We start from the raw sequence: 19,465 nt of genomic DNA, 5'->3' as shown, positions 1-19,465 counted from the left end.
GAAAAACTCCAGGGGTTATTTTTGAAACTCTCTAAAATGCTTCACATGAGCTGTCAGTTCTTGGGGATGTCAAATTCTGTGAGGGAAGGTGTGTGCTTATCTCTCTATACACACATACATAAAGACAAACTCTGTATATGCGCCGGTTCCTGCATAAATCCTCCTACATGCACACGACTCAGGCTCTCTCCCTCTCACACACGCATCTATAGACACACACAGCATCTCATTCTCTGAGTTACATAAAGCATGACACCCTGCTCACATGGAATTTGCTAAGAGTGATTTGTCTGTTTAAAAAAATTCACAGTTCCTCAACAGTAGTTAAAAACCCCAGGTCAGCTGCTGCTTGTGAAATACTGTTCCCCTGTACTAGCATGAGGTAGACTTCCCAAGTGGGGAGAAAAAATGATACATTAAGGAAAAAGATTATGTCTTTTTCCTTTTTTGAACAGAAGGCCCCTTTTTGCTTTGTTCTTCGGGTGCTGCAGATGACTTCGTGGAGGAAGCTTCTTGAGGTGACCTGCCTGGCCACTCTGTGATCTCAGACCTCGGCTCCTGAGGAAATGACGGTGATGTACAGCCATGCCCTCCCCCCACCTCCCGTGGGAAAGCTGAAGTGCAGGGCTGCGAATCCGCTTCCGGTCTTCCCTGAGAACTGACTGGCGGCTGCACAACAGTTTTATGTGGGCAGTTTGCCACCATGTGCGTGATGCTTTGACAGTAATGGCACTTCTTTGGCTGAGGAGGTAGACTACATTCCTTAGCATGATGATCAAGGCCACCACAGTTGTAGCATCTGCAAAAAGAATAATGAAAACACCTTAGAGGTAGGAAATATGTATCATAAAAATGTGTTGTTTTATGTATGTAAAAAGATACCAAAAATATACACAAACTCTCAATGAGATCAGCTTATTTTAATGTGTCTTATTAAGAATGTAATGCTCTTCACCATACCAGTGGCGACAAATGCCATCATCACCAATATGCTCTAGGAAGGTTATAAAGCTAGTTGTACTCAACACACCAGTCAATGTAAAACAGTAAAAGCTATGAAATCACTTCCACAGAGAAAATGACCCCTTTTAAAGATCTAACAGGTTATTTTGAAAGAACATAGCCCACTAGAGGGCAGCCAATGTTCAACAACAAAACAACCAGCTAGCTTTTTTGGGGGTATTTTTCCGAATAAGAGTGTGTGCGTGTTTGTGTGTGTCAGACAAACTCCTGCATGCTCCGGACCAGGATCCACCTGGCTACGCTGCAATCGCAGGGAGGAAGCCATTCTAGTGCCTGAGGCTGAGGCCATGGGGCCAGCCTGAATGCCCACACCAACTTTACTCCAATGGAGCCTTGGCTGCGGGAGGGAAGAGAGAGATAGAGAGAAAGGAGAGGGCGAAGGGTGTAGAAGCAGATGGGTGCTTCTCTTGTGTGCCCTGGTCGAGAATCAAACCCAGGATTTCCACACGCCAGGCCGACACTCTACCGCTGAGCCAATCGACAAGGGCCACAACCAGCTAGCTTTTAAAAGAGAGTTAAAAAAACAGTTGTTGACATAATATGCAATAGCAATGAGTTCAGCACTTGGGAAAATTATAGAGCAAATTAAATTTTAACAGCTTAACATTTGAGTACTAATTATTTTTAGTATGGAAACCAGTTGACTGGAAGAATTATTTTATTCTTTGTACAAATTAAGCAAGGCAGTGAAATTTGATATATAAAAAAATTAGATGTCTACTATGGCGAACATTATCTGGCAAATTAACAGATAATTTTAGAGCAATACAGTAAGTATCTAAATCAGAAGAATGCTGTAAAAGAAAGTTTCTAACTACTTAAAATGGATTCAAAAAGGTTGATGATAATTCAGTGACACAAAGAATTTACTTTCTTTTCCTTCTATAAGAAATTAGGCCCTGGCCGGTTGGCTCAGCGGTAGAGCGTCGGCCTAGCGTGCGGAGGACCCGGGTTCGATTCCCGGCCAGGGCACACAGGAGAAGCGCCCATTTGCTTCTCCACCCCTCCGCCGCGCTTTCCTCCCTGTCTCTCTCTTCCCCTCCCGCAGCCAAGGCTCCATTGGAGCAAAGATGGCCCGGGTGCTGGGGATGGCTCTGTGGCCTCTGCCTCAGGCGCTAGAGTGGCTCTGGTCGCAACATGGCGACGCCCAGGATGGGCAGAGCATCGCTCCCTGGTGGGCAGAGCATCGCCCCTGGTGGGCGTGCCGGGTGGATCCCGGTCGGGCGCATGCGGGAGTCTGTCTGACTGTCTCTCCCTGTTTCCAGCTTCAGAAAAAAAAAAAAAAAAAGAAATTAGTTTTCCTCTAGGGTAATTCTTCTAAATAGAAATAAACACAAATCCATCCTTAATTAGAATTTAAATGCATGTTGGGTACATAGTTTTATATTGGATGTTTGAAGATTCGACAGCTTCTAACAGCTGAGCAAGTAAATAATTTGGAAGACATATTTGCTCAATTTATTAGATTTAAAAAAAATTTATACTAAAAATAATAAAACAGCATGAAGTAGAGAAAATAAAATTTCATAGTTACAAAGGTTTTTAATCTACTTGTTGAGCATAGAATTTGCTTACTCATTTGTCTCCAAATGAAATGTCTTAAGTACTCTTTATTTTAAATTCATTTTCAAATACATTTATGACTTCATAATTATTATTATGAAGCACAAACAATAGGTCACAGAGTCTTAAATAATAACAAAATAAGTGGTAACTGTGAGACTCAGCTTAAGACTAGTACGACAACAAAACAATTAGGTTTATGCATGTGAGAGAATAGCAAGTTTAATAACTTATACTACCGTATATTTCAAAGACAAACTATTAAACTACTTCTACTCTACTGAGCAGTAGATGTAGGATACTTAGTATTTTATTTTCTGGAATAAGTTATAAAGAGTGAAATTTTTACTTGGCAAAAACTAGGATAACTACAGCTTGCTTCTCCACTTATCAATATTACCTTATAGATGATAGAATAATGAATTCAACAAAATGGACTTTTAATTTTTGCAATATTAACCAGTATTTTGTCTAGGGGAAAAATATATTTTCAAAAATTAAAGGGAAAAGTCAAGAAAGCACTTTTTCTAGTTAAATTATTTATTTTGTAATTACATACCTTAATATAATAAATCAACAAAACTTTATAATTAATATTACAATGAAGATTCACTATTGTTTCAGCCATGCATTTTTAAAAGATAATGCAAAATTAAAGAATAAAAATTACTAATGTTTGAAATTCAGGTCCCCAAAATAACACTAAAAAATGGCATCTTTCAAAAATACAACCATATTATTTATAATAATGTTTTCCCATATAGTTATCTTCTATAATAAATAAGTGAATTCTTACATTAAATTTTCCCATTAATAAAATATCTGCTTTTGAATGAAATACACTTTCTTGAGGATAATACCCACTTAGCTCATTTTAAAGAAAGAGAAAATAGGTGAAAGGCTTCAGTAATAGAGCAGGCTCTCCTGCAGAAACATCAGTTTCATCAGCACTCTGGTATGCACTGTGTTATCCAATTTAGGGAGCCATTTTGTCCACTCATTTACCAAGGGCCTGATGTTAGGATTCCACTTTCACAAATGAGGTCTTCCATCCTGTTCTATATGTGCACTTACCATTACATTTCAGTTTTAAACATTATTTTTAAGGATACTATATAATGTTGGTTTTCTTGCATTCTGGCCTGCATAGTTAATTTATCTTCCTAGCTTTTCAGATATATACTACCATTAGGCAAGACTGCCTTCCACAATGAACAGATCTGCATTCAGTTTATAGATGCCTAGCTGTTAAAGGGGGGCAGTGGTATTTATTCTCCTCTTCTATTTAATCACGAAATGTCAATCACTCTTACTAAGAGTGCAGATCACACCCCATTATGAAACCCCTTCCTTCCCGAGGGACTGACACCAAAATGGAAATGTTCAGTTATCGCTCAGTTTACAAATGATAGCAGGCCACATACTCCGTATAAGCTCTACATGGCACTAGTCTCCTTTGTTCACTCTCCATACCTCTGCAAATCAGGTTGCTTTTGTTAGTTTGAATGAATTCCCCTGTGGCGTAAGTATAAAAATAGCATGTGTGCACATATAGCTACATGCTGAAGAAATACAGGGGTGGAAAAAAGTTGTGAGTATGTGGAACAGTTTATTTTTTGTGTTATTATTTATTTGCATTATAACTGTAAACCTACTTTTGGCCATACCTATATAAGGACAGACTCACAAGCAAAAGAGTGTATACAAAGAAACCATACTCTGTATTTCAATTGGCCAGCTAATGTTAAGTATTTTACAAAATGATGAGTCAGGGGCACAGAAGATATTTTCTCACATATTTATCATAAAGATAAATAAAAATGTTCAGGATAATCTTACAACTTTATCAAATTCTTCATAAAATTACTTTATACTTTAATTCTAAAGAGCTAGCATAGCACATTCTGAATATATTATTTCTTATAAGATGTTTAAAATGGAAAATAGGTCATCAAAGTGGTGTCAATTTTTTAGAAGATTATCAAAATAAGATTAAAATTCTTAAATGAAAGGAGAATATCAAAATAGATATAGAAGAACCTAAAATGGCAAATAAAAATAAATTTTAAAAATTTACACCAATAGGAATAGTTGATTACCTTATTAAATAAGTAATTATGCAAGTTTTAATAAAGCCCAAACACTTACATTAATAAGTTAATCAAAACATATCCAAAGTTTTGAGGATTCCATAATAAAAATGGAAACTCTGATTTGAAAATCAGAATTTAGATCTGCTAAGGCCCTTAAAAAACTTATCTTTTTTGAAGTCCACAACACTAAATAATTATATTTTCAAATGACACCAGCAATAATGGCTAGCACTGAGCTCAACTAAAGACCACTAGATTATATAGATATTATATAGACATTAATTTTTAAATGATACCTCATCGGTTAAATGAAATGATTCATCAACTGTGTATTTCCCCTGGATCCCAAAAGATTTTTAAAAATTGGATTGAGGCGTGATACCACAGTAGAAAGCCAAATTTGACTGCCTTAAAATGTAATGGATAAAAATGTAATTTAGGTGTTTCTAAGTATAAAGTATTAGCTTAATAAGAATTTACTTGAAAACTTAAATTTGTATTCTTTGGGGTTTGGTGGAGGCATTAAGAATAAGGAGAAGTGATCTTTAAGTGTCTCTAGAGAAAGAAATGTTAAAAGAATAGTAAGTAATTTCAGGGAGAGAGACTAAAGAGAGGAAAAAAGTGCAAGCTGTGGGGCGGGAAGAAGGGTAACTTTGGGAAAGAAGTGCATAAAAACCTCTGGGGAAAAAACGGTGAGAAAAGAAATCAATGAAATTTCCCAATGGGAAACCAGAGGGGCTAAAGAAAAGACAAGTTGCAAAGAATTTTAGAAACTCATTCAGGGGAAAGACAACTGACACTAAAGAGATTATCATTTCAGTCTTGAAGTCTATCGTTTTTTATTCTGTCTGAGCATTTGTTATCTAATTCAACTGTGTATCAACCAAATGAACACCGGGTGTGCTGGATCCCAGCCTGGTGGTGGGAGGGAGGTAGATGGGTACAGATGCCATTAGAGAACCTAAGAAAAAGGAGGAAAAGGGAAGAGCCAGAGTGTAGCTTCTTATATAAGCAACCTGCAACTTGCCTCCTCCTGAGGGTAAGAGAGACAGATTTTAAGACCAACCTTCCAGATGAATGCCCCATTTTGTTCTGAAAACTCCCAATCAATTTAATTTACACGTGGATATAGTTTGTTCACACTACAGAATCTGTTCCAACATACCAAGAGTTAGAAAACTTTGATGATTCACAGAACTGGAAATGCCTTTCAACAGTGCACACATTTTCTGACCTCTATCAAAGCAACTTATTCTTTTTTCTGAGAGAGAAAGAGAGAGGAAGGGTGGGGAAAGGGAGAGAGTGTAAAAGAGAGAAGCATCAACAATTATTCTACTTACTGGATATCCCCATGTATATATAAGATGCACCTTTTTTCGATAAATTTGGGGTCTAAAAACTGAGTGCATCTTATATAGTGGTTGCAGTTTTTTTTTTACTTGCATCCCACTTTTTCACACGGATGAGGAGTTCAATAACTTCATGTAATACATTTTCTTTAAATTTCGGGCCCTGAAATTAAGGTGTCTTCTATATGGGAACATCTTATACATGGGGAAATATGGTAGTTGTGCACCCACTGATTGCTTTTGGTAATCAATTCCTCAGAATCAAGCTGATGATGCGGGGATCAAACCTGCGACCTTGGCACTGAGATGGTGCTTTATCTACTCTACCTTGAGCCAGAGCAAAGCAAGCTATCCTTTATGTGAATTTCTGTTTCTTTTATTTCATTCTTCTTATATCCAAACTCCTAACACTGTAAGCCAATTAAGCAATAAAACAATTAAATAAAATTTTATATATTCTTACTAAGTACAGTGGTAAAAATATAAAGTTTCAAAAATGCTTGTGGTGATTTATGTTCTTTTTAAAAGCTGCCCTGGACAAGTAGTTCAGTTGGTTAGACTGAGCACCAATATACCAAGGTTGTGGGTTCCATCTGTCATCATGGCATACACAAGAATTAACCAATGAATGCATAAATAAGTGGAACAACAAATTGATGTCTCTCTATCTAAAATCAATAAATAAAATTTTTAAAAAGTAAAGTAAAAAGATTCTTATGGAACAAATACACACTTAATACCTAAAAATAATTTTATTTCTGTTTTTTAAAACCTAGACGCCAGTACCCCTCTCAATTACTGTAATGCTAAAGATAAAATAACCTATGCACAGCAGGGTTGAACACAGTGTTAACACAATTAAAATAATAATATGAAGCCCTGGCCGGGTAGCTTAGTTGGTTAGAGAGTCATCTAGATATCCCAAGGTTACCTGTTCAATCCCCAGTCAGGGCACATCCAAGAATCAACCAACAAATACGTAAATAAGTGGAACAAATCAATGTGTCTTTGTCTCAAAATAATAAATAAAATGATAATAGAAATAATAACAGGTATTGTTTCAGACACTGTTCAAAAGATTTTTATTTTATTTATTGGTGAAAGAGAGAGAGAAAAAAATATCAAATTGTTATTCCACTTATTTATGCATTCACTGTTTGATTCTTGGATGTGCCTTGACCAAGGAATTGAACCTCTAACCTTGGTTTATCCAGATGATAAAATAATCACTGAAATGCCCCACCAGGGCACAAAAGGTTTTTAATGTGTTATATAATTAATCCTCCCCCAAAGCCAAAGCCTATGAAGTAGGTATCACAATGTCTATTTGTACTGATAAAAATATTCAGCCGTAAAGCCACGCCCCAGATGGGCAAAGCATCGCCCCGTAGTAGGCTTGCCTGGTGGATCCTGGTCCAGCACAAGCGGAGTCTGTCTCTCTGCCTCCCCGCTTCTCAAATCAGAAAAAAATACAAAAAAAAAATTTGGCCTCAGAGAGTTTATGTAGAAGAAAAACTTTAAAATAATAAATTTCATTTGTATTTTAATTATATAAAACATTACACCCAACAATACAGATATAAATTTTTTGAATGTAAGTTTAAAATATATAGAGTCCTGGAAATGCTGAGGTCGCCGGTTCGAAACCCTGGGCTTGCCTGGTCAAGGCACATATGAAAGTTGATGCTTCCAGCTCCTCCCCCCTTCTCTCTCTCCTCTCTCTCTCTCTCTCCTCTCTAAAATGAATAAAATGGCCCTGGCCGGTTGGCTCAGAGGTAGAGCGTCGACCTGGCGTGCGGGGACCCGGGTTCGATTCCCGGCCAGGGCACATAGGAGAAGCACCCATTTGCTTCTCCACCCCCCCTCCTTCCTCTCTGTCTCTCTCTTCCCCTCCCGCAGCCAAGGCTCCATTGGAGCAAAGATGGCCCGGGCGCTGGGTATGGCTCCTTGGCCTCTGCCTCAGGCGCTAGAGTGGCTCTGGTCGCGGCACAGAGACGCCCCCGGGTGGGCAGAGCATCACCCCTGGTGGGCGTGCCGGGTGGATCCCGGTCGGGTGCATGCGGGAGTCTGTCTGACTGTCTCTCCCCGTTTCCAGCTTCAGAAAAATACAAAAATACAAAAAAAAAAAAAAAAAGAATAAAATATATAGGGTCCTGGCCCTGGCCAGTTGGCTCAGCGGTAGAGCCTCGGCCCGCATGTGGAAGTCCTGGGTTCGATTCCTGGTCAGGGCACACAAGAGAAGCGCCCATCTGCTTCTCCACCCTTCCCCCTCTCTTTTCTCTCTATCTCTCTCTTTCCCTCCCACAGCCAAGGCTTCATTGAGCCAAAGTTGGCCCGGGCACTGATGATGGCTCCAAGGCCTCAGCCTCAGGCACTAGAATGACTCTGATTGCAGCAGAGCAATGCCCCAGAGGGGCAGAGCATCACCTCCTGGTGAGCATGCCAGGTGGATTCCAGTCAGGCACATGGGGCAATCTGTCTGTCTGCCTGCCTACCCCCCACCCCCACTTCTCACTTCAGAAAAATACAAAAGAAAAAAAAATAAGTAAAATAAAATATATAGGGCTCTGAATTTAAAACACCAACACACACATGCACACACGCACAGAGATCTGAAGTAAGTTTTTCTTCAGATTTGGGCTGCTCTCCGTTACTATGCTGCTCCATTACTATGCTGTGGGGAAGGGAGCTCATCTCGCTGAGATGAAAGGTTGAAACTAGTTCAGGCCAGATTTTCAATTTCATTTCTACTTCTTTTGTACTTTCTTTAACAATTTTCCATTGCCCTTAATCCTATGTTTAAGACTTTAAAGCAGAACTTCAGGTTGACCTTCCACAGTCAGAGCTATCAAACCAAATCAATAAAATTCCAGTCAAAATACAGAAACCTGAGCCTAACCAAGCAGTGGTACAGTGGATAGAGTGTCGGACTGGGACACGGAAGACCCAGGTTCAAGACCCCAAGGTCGCCAGCTTGAGCACAGGCTCACCAGCTTGAGCGTGGAATCATAGACATGACCCCATGGTCACTGGCTTGAAGCCCAAGGTCACTGACTTGAGAAAGGGGTCACTCACTCTGCTGTGAAGAACTGATGCTTCTCATCTCTCTTTCCCTTCCTGTCTGTCCCTATCTGTCCCTCTCTCTGACTCTGCCAATAAATAAATAAGCCTGACATTTTAGTTAGCCCATGAAGTCATACTGTAATGCAAATAATTTACTTAAGCCTTGAAATAAATATTGCAATATTTTCTGTTGGTTGGAGCAAATGTCAATTAAAACTGCTTCTCTTAGAGGGCAATTTGACAGCTTGTTTCAAGAATATTAATGCACATACTATCTGATCTAGCAACTCTACCTCTAGGAGTTTGCCCTACAGGAATATTCACTGAGAAGCACAATGATTTTGGTAGTAAAGTGTTGTTTATATTGGTAAAAAATAGAAAAATTAGCCTGACCAGGTGGTGGAGCAGTGAATAGAGCATCAGACTGGGATGTGGAGGACCCAGGTTTGAGAAACCGAGGTTGCCAGCTTGAGTGGGGGTTGCCAGCTTGAGTGGGACTCACCAGCTTGAGCAGGGCTCACCAACTTGAGCACAGGGTCACTGGCTTGAGTGTGGGATCATAGACATGACCCCAACATCGTTAGCTTGAGCCCAAAGGTCGCTGGCTTGAAGCCCAAGATTGCTGGCTTGAGCAAAGGATTGTTTGCTCTGCTGTAGCCCCCCAGTCAAGGCACATATGAGAAAGCAATTAATGAACAAGCAATCAATGAACAACTAAGATGCCACAACAAAGAACTGATGCTTCTTATCTCTCTCCCTTCCTATCTGTCCCTATCCCTATCTCTCTCTCAAAAAAAAAAATTAAATGATAATAATACCAACAACAATAATAAATACTAATGATAAAACCCAGGTAGTCTAGTTAAAGAGTCCATATTCTTTTTTTTTAAAAAAATTTTATTGGTTGATTTTAGAGAGAGGAAAGGAGAGAAACATCAGTTTGTAGTCCCACTTATTGATGTTTGTATGTGCCCTGACTGGGGATTAAACCAGCAACCTTGGCATGTTGGGTTGGTGCTCCCAACTGAGCTATCAGGCCAGGGCAGAGTCCTGGCTTTAGTCCTTTACTACTAAGCTGTAAATAGTAAAAATGAAAAAGAAATTAATGTGCATACATACCAAGGAACATTGCAAATATTAAAAGGAGTGGAGTAAAAGAATATTTTTAAAACTTAGGTAGACCTACTTGTGTTGACATGGAAAGATCTCCAAAAAACAAACAAACAACAACAAAAAAACACAGGCCCTAGCCAGTTAGCTCAGATAGAGCATTGTAGGTTTGATCCTTAGGGCACACATGGGAAGTGACCAATAAATACACAACTAAGTGAAACAACAAATAAATGCTTTTCTCTATATATATATATAAAATCAATTAAAAGCAACAACAAAGAATATATAAATATATTATATAATCCCATTTATTTCAAAAACACTATAGACAGAGAGAAGGACAGATAGAGACAGACAGGAAGAGAGAGAGATGAGAAGCATCAGTTCTTTGTTGCGGCACCTTAGTTGTTCATTGATTGTTTTCTCATATGTGCCTTGATGGGGGCTGAGGGTGGGGGGCAGGATGGGCTAAGCAGAGAGAGTGACCCCTTGCTCAAGCCAGCAGCCTTGGGGTCGTGTCTATGACCCCCACACTCAAGCTGGCAACTTTGGGGTTTTGAACCTGGGTCCTCAGCATATCAGCCCAACGCTCTATCCACTGTGTCACTACCTGGTCAGGCTAATTGTATGCATTTTTAAATGCATAGAAAACCCACTGGAAACAGCAAATTAGCAGTGGTTACATCTGGAGAAGAAAATAAAATTAGTAAGGTATGGGGGGGAATTTCATATTTACTTCATAAATTTTAGTATAGTTTCTTTTGTAGGTAACAAAAAAAGAATCAATATATTATTTGAGTGATTTAAAAGAGAAAAAGAGCAATTATAAATCTCCATTTCCATTTTTTAGTTTGACCTTCATCTTTAGTATTAATCACCTGACAGTGAACCTGTATACCAGTGGTTCCAGAATCATCAAACTTATAAAAAATGTCTGGGCCTTACTCCAGGCAGAAGTCTCAGGCATTTGGGATGTGGTTGAGAACAGAATAAATCTCCTCAAATACTGTTGTTACAACAGGTCACTAACGCAGGAAGGAGGGAGGAAAAGAGAGAGGGAGGGAGGGAAAGAGGGAAGAAGAAAGGAAGGAAGGAAGAAGAAAAGGTATGTACTTATCTTATTTCCTTACTGGGAACTAAAAGTGACTCCCTAAAATTTTTGACTGACAGAGTAAGAGCCCACAACCTTTTACCACCACCACCAATCCCTGCTTATTTTTGGAAGGCAAACATTGCAAATCTACTGAGTTTAGCATTAAAAGTGGTTTCTTCTTTTTCTGAGGCATTATTCAATTCTTAGTTCATCAATCAAGGATGGGTTCAATGTGTAGGCACCCATGTCATCAGAATGGGCGATAATCTACAGCTCGAATCGACTGACGCTTTCTGTATACTTCAACCAACATTTCCAATTAACATTTATTGATTTCCCATAACAAGAAGATAAATTCTCTATCTTCTGATGCCTGTGTCTAAAATAGTTTTCAAAAGCATATACACTTGTTTAGTATGGATATACTCATGCAAACATTTCTCCTAATAGCCAAATTCTCTTGGCACGTAAGTAGAAAATTGTTTTATGGATATAAACATAATCACAAGATCTCTGCTTTTAATAAAATCTACTAGCCATCAGATTTTTAAAAGCTCTAATATTGCCCTGGCTGGTTGGCTCAGCGGTAGAGCGTCGGCCTAGCGTGCGGAGGACCCGGGTTCGATTCCCGGCCAGGGCACACAGGAGAAGCGCCCATTTGCTTCTCCACCCCTCCGCCACGCTTTCCTCTCTGTCTCTCTCTTCCCCTCCCGCAGCCAAGGCTCCATTGGAGCAAAGATGGCCCGGGCGCTGGGGATAGCTCTGTGGCCTCTGCCCCAGGCGCTACAGTGGCTCTGGTCGCAACATGGCGACGCCCAGGATGGGCAGAGCATCGCCCCCTGGGGGGCAGAGCGTCGCCCCTGGTGGGCGTGCCGGGTGGATCCCGGTCGGGCACATGCGGGAGTCTGTCTGACTGTCTCTCCCTGTTTCCAGCTTCAGAAAAAAAAAAAAAAAAAAAAAAGCTCTAATATTTAAACTACATACTGCCTAAAAGACTGCCACTGCTCACTGTTTTCTATACTTAGAACAAAAAAAAGGAAGTCCATAATTGATGGTCTACAACCCTAAGTGTAGATCTGCAACATTGTTTTTATTTATTTATTTATTTATTTAATTTTTTTATTTTTCTGAAGCTGGAAACGGGGAGAGACAGTCAGACAGACTCCTGAATGCGCCCAGGATCCACCCAGCACGCCCACAAGGGGCGACGCTCTACCCACCAGGGGGCGATGCTCTGCCCATCCTGGGCGTCGCTATGTTGCGACCAGAGCCACTCTAGCACCTGAGGCAGAGGCCACAGAGCCATCCCAGCACCTGGGCCATCTCTGCTCCAACGGAGCCTTAGCTATGGGAAGAGAAGAGAGAGACAGAGAGGAAGGAGAGGGGGAGGGGTGGAGAAGCAGACGGGCGCCTCTCCTGTGTGCCCTGGCCGGGAATCGAACCCGGGACTTCTGCACGCCAGGCCGACGCTCTACCACTAAGCCAACCAGCCCGGGCCAACATTGTTTTTAAAACACAAAATTTAGTCACTAAAATTGCCATTCAGTTCTTTCTGATGCATGATCAATGGCAGATGTTTGGGTGGTTCTGTATTGCCTAGTTCTATTCAGAGTAAGCAAGAGTCAGTCTGTTCTTGCATGAAACTAATACTGTACATTCAAATTCTAGAACTGCTGGCAGTGGAAATGAATACCTTATGTCTCTTCCAAACCCCAGTTTTCAGAACATTTACTAAACTGACCTGGGATCTGTACTGAGTTCAGAAGGTTATTTTATTTTATTTTATTTTATTTTATTTTATTTTATTTTATTTTATTTTATTTTATTTTGACAAAGAGAGAGAGAGACAGAGAGAAGGGCGGGTAAGGACAGAGGGAAGGGAGAGAGATGAGAAGCATCAATTCTTCGTTGTGGCACTTTAGTTTTCATTGATTGCTTTCTCATACGTGCCTTGACCGGGAGGCCTACAGTGAAGTGAGTGAGCCCTTGCTCAAGCCGGCGACCTTAAACTTGGGTCCTCTGCATCTCAGTCCGACGCTCTATCCATTACACCACCGCCTGGTCAGGCTGCTGTTTTGTTTTACTTTGTTGTTGTTTTTAACTTACCATCTACTGTTCTAACCTCATTTATTATCAGGTTCCATGATAAAAAAATTATCTAAATCCTTGTCTGTTAGTGGGTTCAACTACTTATAATGCCCATGCAATATTTCATAAGTGCAAATAAAAAATACAAGCACTTAATGTCTACTACGTATAAAACAGGGGTAGTCAACCTTTTTATACCTACCGCCCACTTTTGTATCTCTGTTAGTAGTAAAATTTTCTAACCGTCCACTGGTTCCACAGTAATGGTGATTTATAAATTAGGGAAGTAACTTTACTTTATAAAATTTATAAAGCAGAGTTATAACAAGTTAAAGCATATAATAATAATTACTTACCAAGTACTTTATGTCGGATTTTCGCTAAGTTTAGCAGAATCAATCTTTATAAAACAACTTACTATAGTTAAATCTATCTTTTTATTTATACTTTGGTTGCTCCGCTACCGCCCACCATGAAAGCTGGAACACCCACTAGCGGGCGGTAGGGACCAGGTTGATTACCACTGGTATAAAACTTTGTACTAGATCCTAATGAAATGTATGTGAATCTTTAGCTGAACGGTTATATACAGTTACATATTCCATCTTGTTCAATGTCTTCTTTTGACTGCTTTATGGTTTGCCTTATGTGTATTAGTTTTTGGACACATTCTGATTAATCCCATGGTCTGTCATCTATATTATAACACCACCTAAAAATGCAACAAAGTTATTTTGAAAACCAGCTACTGACCTGTGGAAACACAGTAGATAAAGTGTCAACCTGGAAAGCTGAGGTCGCCAGTTCAAAACCCTGGGCTTACCCAGTCAAGGCACATATAGGAGTTGATGCTTCCTGCTCCTCCCCCCTTGTGTCTCCTTTCTCTCTCTCTTTTTTCTCAAATAAATAAATAAAATCTTTAAAAAAAAAAGAGAGAAAGAAAACCAGCTAAAACAGTAATAGTTCTATTCACAAACCTTTCATTATCTCATAAAAACAAGGTAAGATGGAAAATGTAAGGGACAGATATGTAATAAATGGCAGTGCAAGGTATCAGGAGAACTAGGGATGGAACAAGTAGCAGTTTCAAAAGACCAGAGGACATGGAAGGGGAAAGAAATCATTGGAGAAACGGGGGCAAAGGAAGTCTTTTTCAAGTAAGGATGCTCCCCAATCAGGTATCATTATATGCCAATTTTGTGTATCATTCCATCATGTTTAAAAGTAGTTGGTCGGGTTTGTGGCGATTTCATGGAAGAAAAACCACTTGTTGAGAGTTTGCTACTTTGTACCATAACTTAAAGAGCTTAATAATAAATTTTAGGTCATAAGGTAAATCTGTATTTGAAATAAAAATGCTATCTCTCATTTAAGTGACAAAAACATCCCAGACAGTTAATCTGTTCTGGCTAATAGAAAAATTGAAAACACAAGGAAAAAATGTACTAACACAGATAACTTAATGCTTTCAAATTTCTTGGGAGTAAAAAAGTTTGTTATGAAATAGAACCCAATCTCACAGGCAGTGGGCATGCTGTCAGCGCTGCTTTCATGATCCCAACACAACTGAGGAGGAATGTCCAAGCCACCTCTCTCTCTAAGTAAAAGCCACATGTGCTTTTGAAGTGGCAGTGTTGCAACTATCTCAACTGCAGGTTTAAATTAATCCTTGTTGAAACCGAGGTCAGTTTAGCTACCATATTTGATCACACTGACCTTCAGGTATAGCTTATTTTCAGGGTAGTGTTTCATGTCAAATATGAAGCAAAGACACATTTAATTTATCTTAAAATGCTCAAAATTAGGTGTTTGTTTTGCTGAAAGAATAAGATCATAAAATGTAATCTGAAAACGTTGGTTCATTTATGACAGCAGCCAGCCGTGGTGAAAGGGCTTCTTGCCTTTCACCAGACCTTTCTACCTGCGCCAATGCCACAGGTGTGAAATGTGCTGTAAGCAAGCACTGGTTCGGCCTGAAAAAATACAATTCCACAACTGCTTTTGTGACCTTTTTTTTTTTTTTTTGTATTTTTCTGAAGTTGGAAACGGGGAGGCAGTCTGACAGACTCCCGCATGCGCCTGACCAGGATCCACCAGGCATGCCCACCAGGGGGCGATGCTCTGCCCAGCCTGGGCATCGCTCTGTTGAAACCAGAGCCATTCTGGTGCCTGAGGCAGAGGCAGAGGCCACAGAGTCATCCTCAGCGCCCGGGCCATCTTTGCTCCAATGGAGCCTTGGCTGCAGGAGGAGAAGAGAGAGACAGAGAGGAAGGAGAGGGGGAGGGGTGGAGAAGCAGATGGGAGCTTCTCCTGTGTGTCCTGGCCAGGAATCGAACCTGGGACTCCTGCACACCAGGCCGACGCTCTACCACTGAGCCAACTGGCCAGGGCCTGTGACAACTTTTATAAATGTTTTTTCTTGTTCATCACATGATTTCTTTTAGGCTTTGGCTCTGTAAAATAGTCTTATTTTCATGGTTGACAATATTTCACAAGTCATTCTAAAGTGATATCTTTCTCTTTATATGCACATTGAATAATCCTTCCTTTACTACTAATAAACATTTGGCCAGAAGCACAAGAAATTTTAAAACAGGAATTTCATCATGACTTGATGGGTGAAGCAATAATCTGTTAACTAGAGAAGTGAATGTAAACATCAAAACAGTATACAAAATAATTTAAATACACAATTAAATTACTTTAGATGTTTAAAAGAACTTAAATAATGTTGCAAAATAAAAAAGTGACTAGCTCTTATTTTATCACACATACGTCATCTCTGTTAAAACACAGAAGAAAAAGACACATTGAGAAATCTTGAAGAAAGGAAAGCCGTATACAGGTCAAGAATCAACTTCAGTGGTGTGACCAAGGAGTTGTACAGAAGGAGGTTCAAAAACACTGGGGAACATTTTTTTTTTTTCATTTTCTGTTGCATGAGGTTTTAGAACCGTTTCTATATATTTCTGCATCGCTGATTCCAAATCTGAAATCTGTTTTTTGGTGAATGCTCTAGTTTTTATGCAATTTTCATTTCTTTTTGTTATAGTTAATGGCATGCATTGGTTTTTAAATTGGAGTTAAAGGGCAACGACTCTTGGATTGAACAGAACCACGAGGAAATTAATGTTTTACAAACATCACTTTTACATAATTGTTGTTGTTTTGAAATGTAAAAAATTATTATCTGATAAAAACACCCCTTATTTTGTTTTAAGATTGAATCATGGCTTCTTCAAGTAGGTGTAAATGTAAGAATAGTCCTGACACCTTCTGTTATATATGTTACACACTTCAACGTCAAAGGCGCAATATTTCATCATTTGTGACATGTGCATATACTGCCTATTTTCAAGTTCCCCTTGGCGATCAAGACAAGAATTGGGCTCCTCATATTGTGTGTCATAATTGTGTGGAAATGCTTCATGACTGGACAAAAGGAAAACGCAAAGGAATGCCTTTTGGTATTCCCATGGTTTGGCGTGAACCTAAGGACCACAGCAGTGACTGTTATTTATGTCTGACCCATACAAAGGGCACCGGCAAGAAAAAATGGCATATGATCTCATATCCTAATATTCCTTCAGCAAATACAACCTATCCCACATTCTGAGACACTCCCGGTTCCAGTTTTCAATGGTTTTATTTCTTCTAAGGACGAAGAAAGTGAACATGGTGATCAAGTGTATTTTGATAAGATACATGAGGAAGTGGTTGTAGAATCTGAAGGGTCTTCTTCTGATGCCAAGCAGTCATTAACCGCTCAGCGGTTTAGCCAACCCGAATTGAATGACTTAGTAAGAATGACATAAAAATTGTCCTCGACTTTCTGAAGTATGAGGAGCATAACTGGATCATTTGTGTGGATCTTAAAATGGTAAATTTCCTGCTAGGACAACAGAGAGGTTTCACGAAGTATCCTTGCTTTTTGTGTTTGTGGGATAGCCGAGCTCGGGAGAAACAATGGACACAGAGAAGAGGCTGAAACGTGAAGCTCTGGAAGTAGGGATGCAAAATATTGTGAATAAACCTGTAGTTAATCAAGACAGGATCATTTTTCCCCCACTTCACATCAAACTTGCCTTAATGAAGCAGTTTGTTCAGGCTTTGAATAGAGAAAGTGAATGCTTTCAACATATTATTTCTGCTTTTCCTGCCTTGTCTTTCGAGAAGATAAAAGCAGGTGTATTCGATGGACCTCAAATTCGAATCCTCATATGTGATGAAGAATTTTCCAGGAAGATGAATAAGGAGGAGAAAGCAGCATGGCAGTCTTTTGTGGCAGTTACAAAGAACTTCCTTGGCAACAGAAAAGCAGAAAACTATGAACTTCTGGTTCAAAGGATGCTGTTGGCTTTCCGCGACATTGGATGTAACATGAGCGTTAAGATTCACTTCCTGAACAGATAAGTTTCCCGAAAATGTTGGAGCTGTTAGTGATGAGCAGACTACTGCTGGAGCATCAAACGAGATTGTCCTCAACCAGTGCACAACGCAAGAGCTACAAATGCAAATTTTTGCCTGAATGGAATTTAAATAAGTTTTGAGCAAATTTTATGATTAAATAATATAAGTGTTTTAATATGTTCTATTTTAAAATTGTAGACAAATTTTGATGCAATTATATCTTTTAGTGGATTAGTGTATTTACTGCATTATATAAGTTATTATATTTTCACAAAGATGATGCCCAAGAAGACATTCTACTTCAATATGTTAAAGTAAATGTTGAAAATTTTACAGTAAGATGAAAACCTAAAATCTTGAATTGCAAAAAAACTGTAGTTTACAGAGAAAAACTAATGTCAGATTTCAGATCAGCACACTCGAATTAGGTAAGAACAAGTGTTTTTGTGGATGCAACAAAAATTTTGTTCCCCAGTGTAATAGTTCCAGGTATGCAAACTGGCTGTTTGCAAGCTAGAGGCAAAAAAGAGCTAGGTTAAAAGATGCTATCCTAGTTTTACTCAAGTGAGTTATTATTATTAATATTATTATTATTTAGCCAAATGGGTTATTCAAAGCTTGAAGTTACCATTACTGAATTATTATCTTTGATGTAAGTAATAATGTTGGTAGTATGAGTTTCTATGAAAGTAGTGTCAAAACACTTCCCTATTGTTGTATTCCTAAATTAAGATTACTACTGGAGGCCCTGGCTGGTTGGCTCAGCGGTAGAGCATCGGGCTGGCATGCGGGGGACCCGGGTTCGATTCCCGGCCAGGGCACATAGGAAAAGCGCCCATTTGCTTCTCCACCCCCACCTTCCTCTCTGTCTCTTTCTTCCCCTCCCGCAGCCAAGGCTCCATTGGAGCAAAGATGGCCCGGGCGCTGGGGATGGCTCCTTGGCCTCTGCCCCAGGCGCTAGAGTGGCTCTGGTCGCGGCAGAGTGACGCCCCGGAGGGGCAGAGCATTGCCCCCTGGTGGGCGTGCCGGGTGGATCCCGGTCGGGCGCATGCGGGAGTCTGTCTGACTGTCTCTCCTCGTTTCCAGCTTCAGAAAAATACAAAAAGAAAAAAAAAGATTACTACTGAATTAAGGCTATATTACAGAATTGGTAAGAACTATGTGCACACTTTCCATATTAAAAAGTTTACATGAGCAACATAAAAAATCCTACAGAGGACCTGTTGTCCTAGTGCATGTTGCTTGATGCGATCTATCTAAAATGTACCCTCAGGATTAATTCATGTGCAAGAGGAAAAAGGAGATTGTGATTGTGTCAAACCATTTCTACAGTTACTCAGGAAGCAAAAGGAGTTAAAAACTGTTGTGCTGAAATCACCAAGGAAAGGCTTCTAATGATCAATAAATTTGATCTGTTCCAGCACCAGCTACTGCTGAGGAAAATGATGAGGTACAGAAGAGAAGTAAATGACCTTTGTTCACTTCCCCCTCTAGTCCAATTGGTTCTCCTATGACTCACTATATATCACATTTTAACAATCATCAGCAGTTCTTAAATTGTTCGCCATGTAGGTAGGTAGGTGAAAATTGAAAAAGGAAATTGCTATGTTCGAGTAACCTCTGTAAACGGATATTATCTCCTCTTTGTATAGATCTGATTCTGAGAATTA

The 19,465-nt window shown here is 39.6% G+C and overlaps 1 protein-coding gene across 1 annotated transcript in view; it reads right to left on the bottom strand.

The window, feature by feature from the left end:
- Positions 1 to 429: 429 nt before the first annotated feature.
- Positions 430 to 19,465, bottom strand: part of LIN28B (lin-28 homolog B) — a 141,188-nt gene continuing 122,152 nt past the window's right edge. The window contains exon 5 of the mRNA XM_066248160.1: positions 430 to 799. Within this exon, the coding sequence (XP_066104257.1) occupies positions 430 to 799 (370 nt within the window). The remainder of the gene's footprint in view (positions 800 to 19,465) is intronic.

This window comes from Saccopteryx bilineata, chromosome 12 (assembly GCF_036850765.1).
Source record: "Saccopteryx bilineata isolate mSacBil1 chromosome 12, mSacBil1_pri_phased_curated, whole genome shotgun sequence".
In the NCBI taxonomy this organism is placed as follows: Eukaryota; Metazoa; Chordata; class Mammalia; order Chiroptera; family Emballonuridae; genus Saccopteryx; species Saccopteryx bilineata.
Note: the sequence above shows the minus strand (reverse complement) of the source record. Positions and strands in the feature narration are given on the sequence as shown.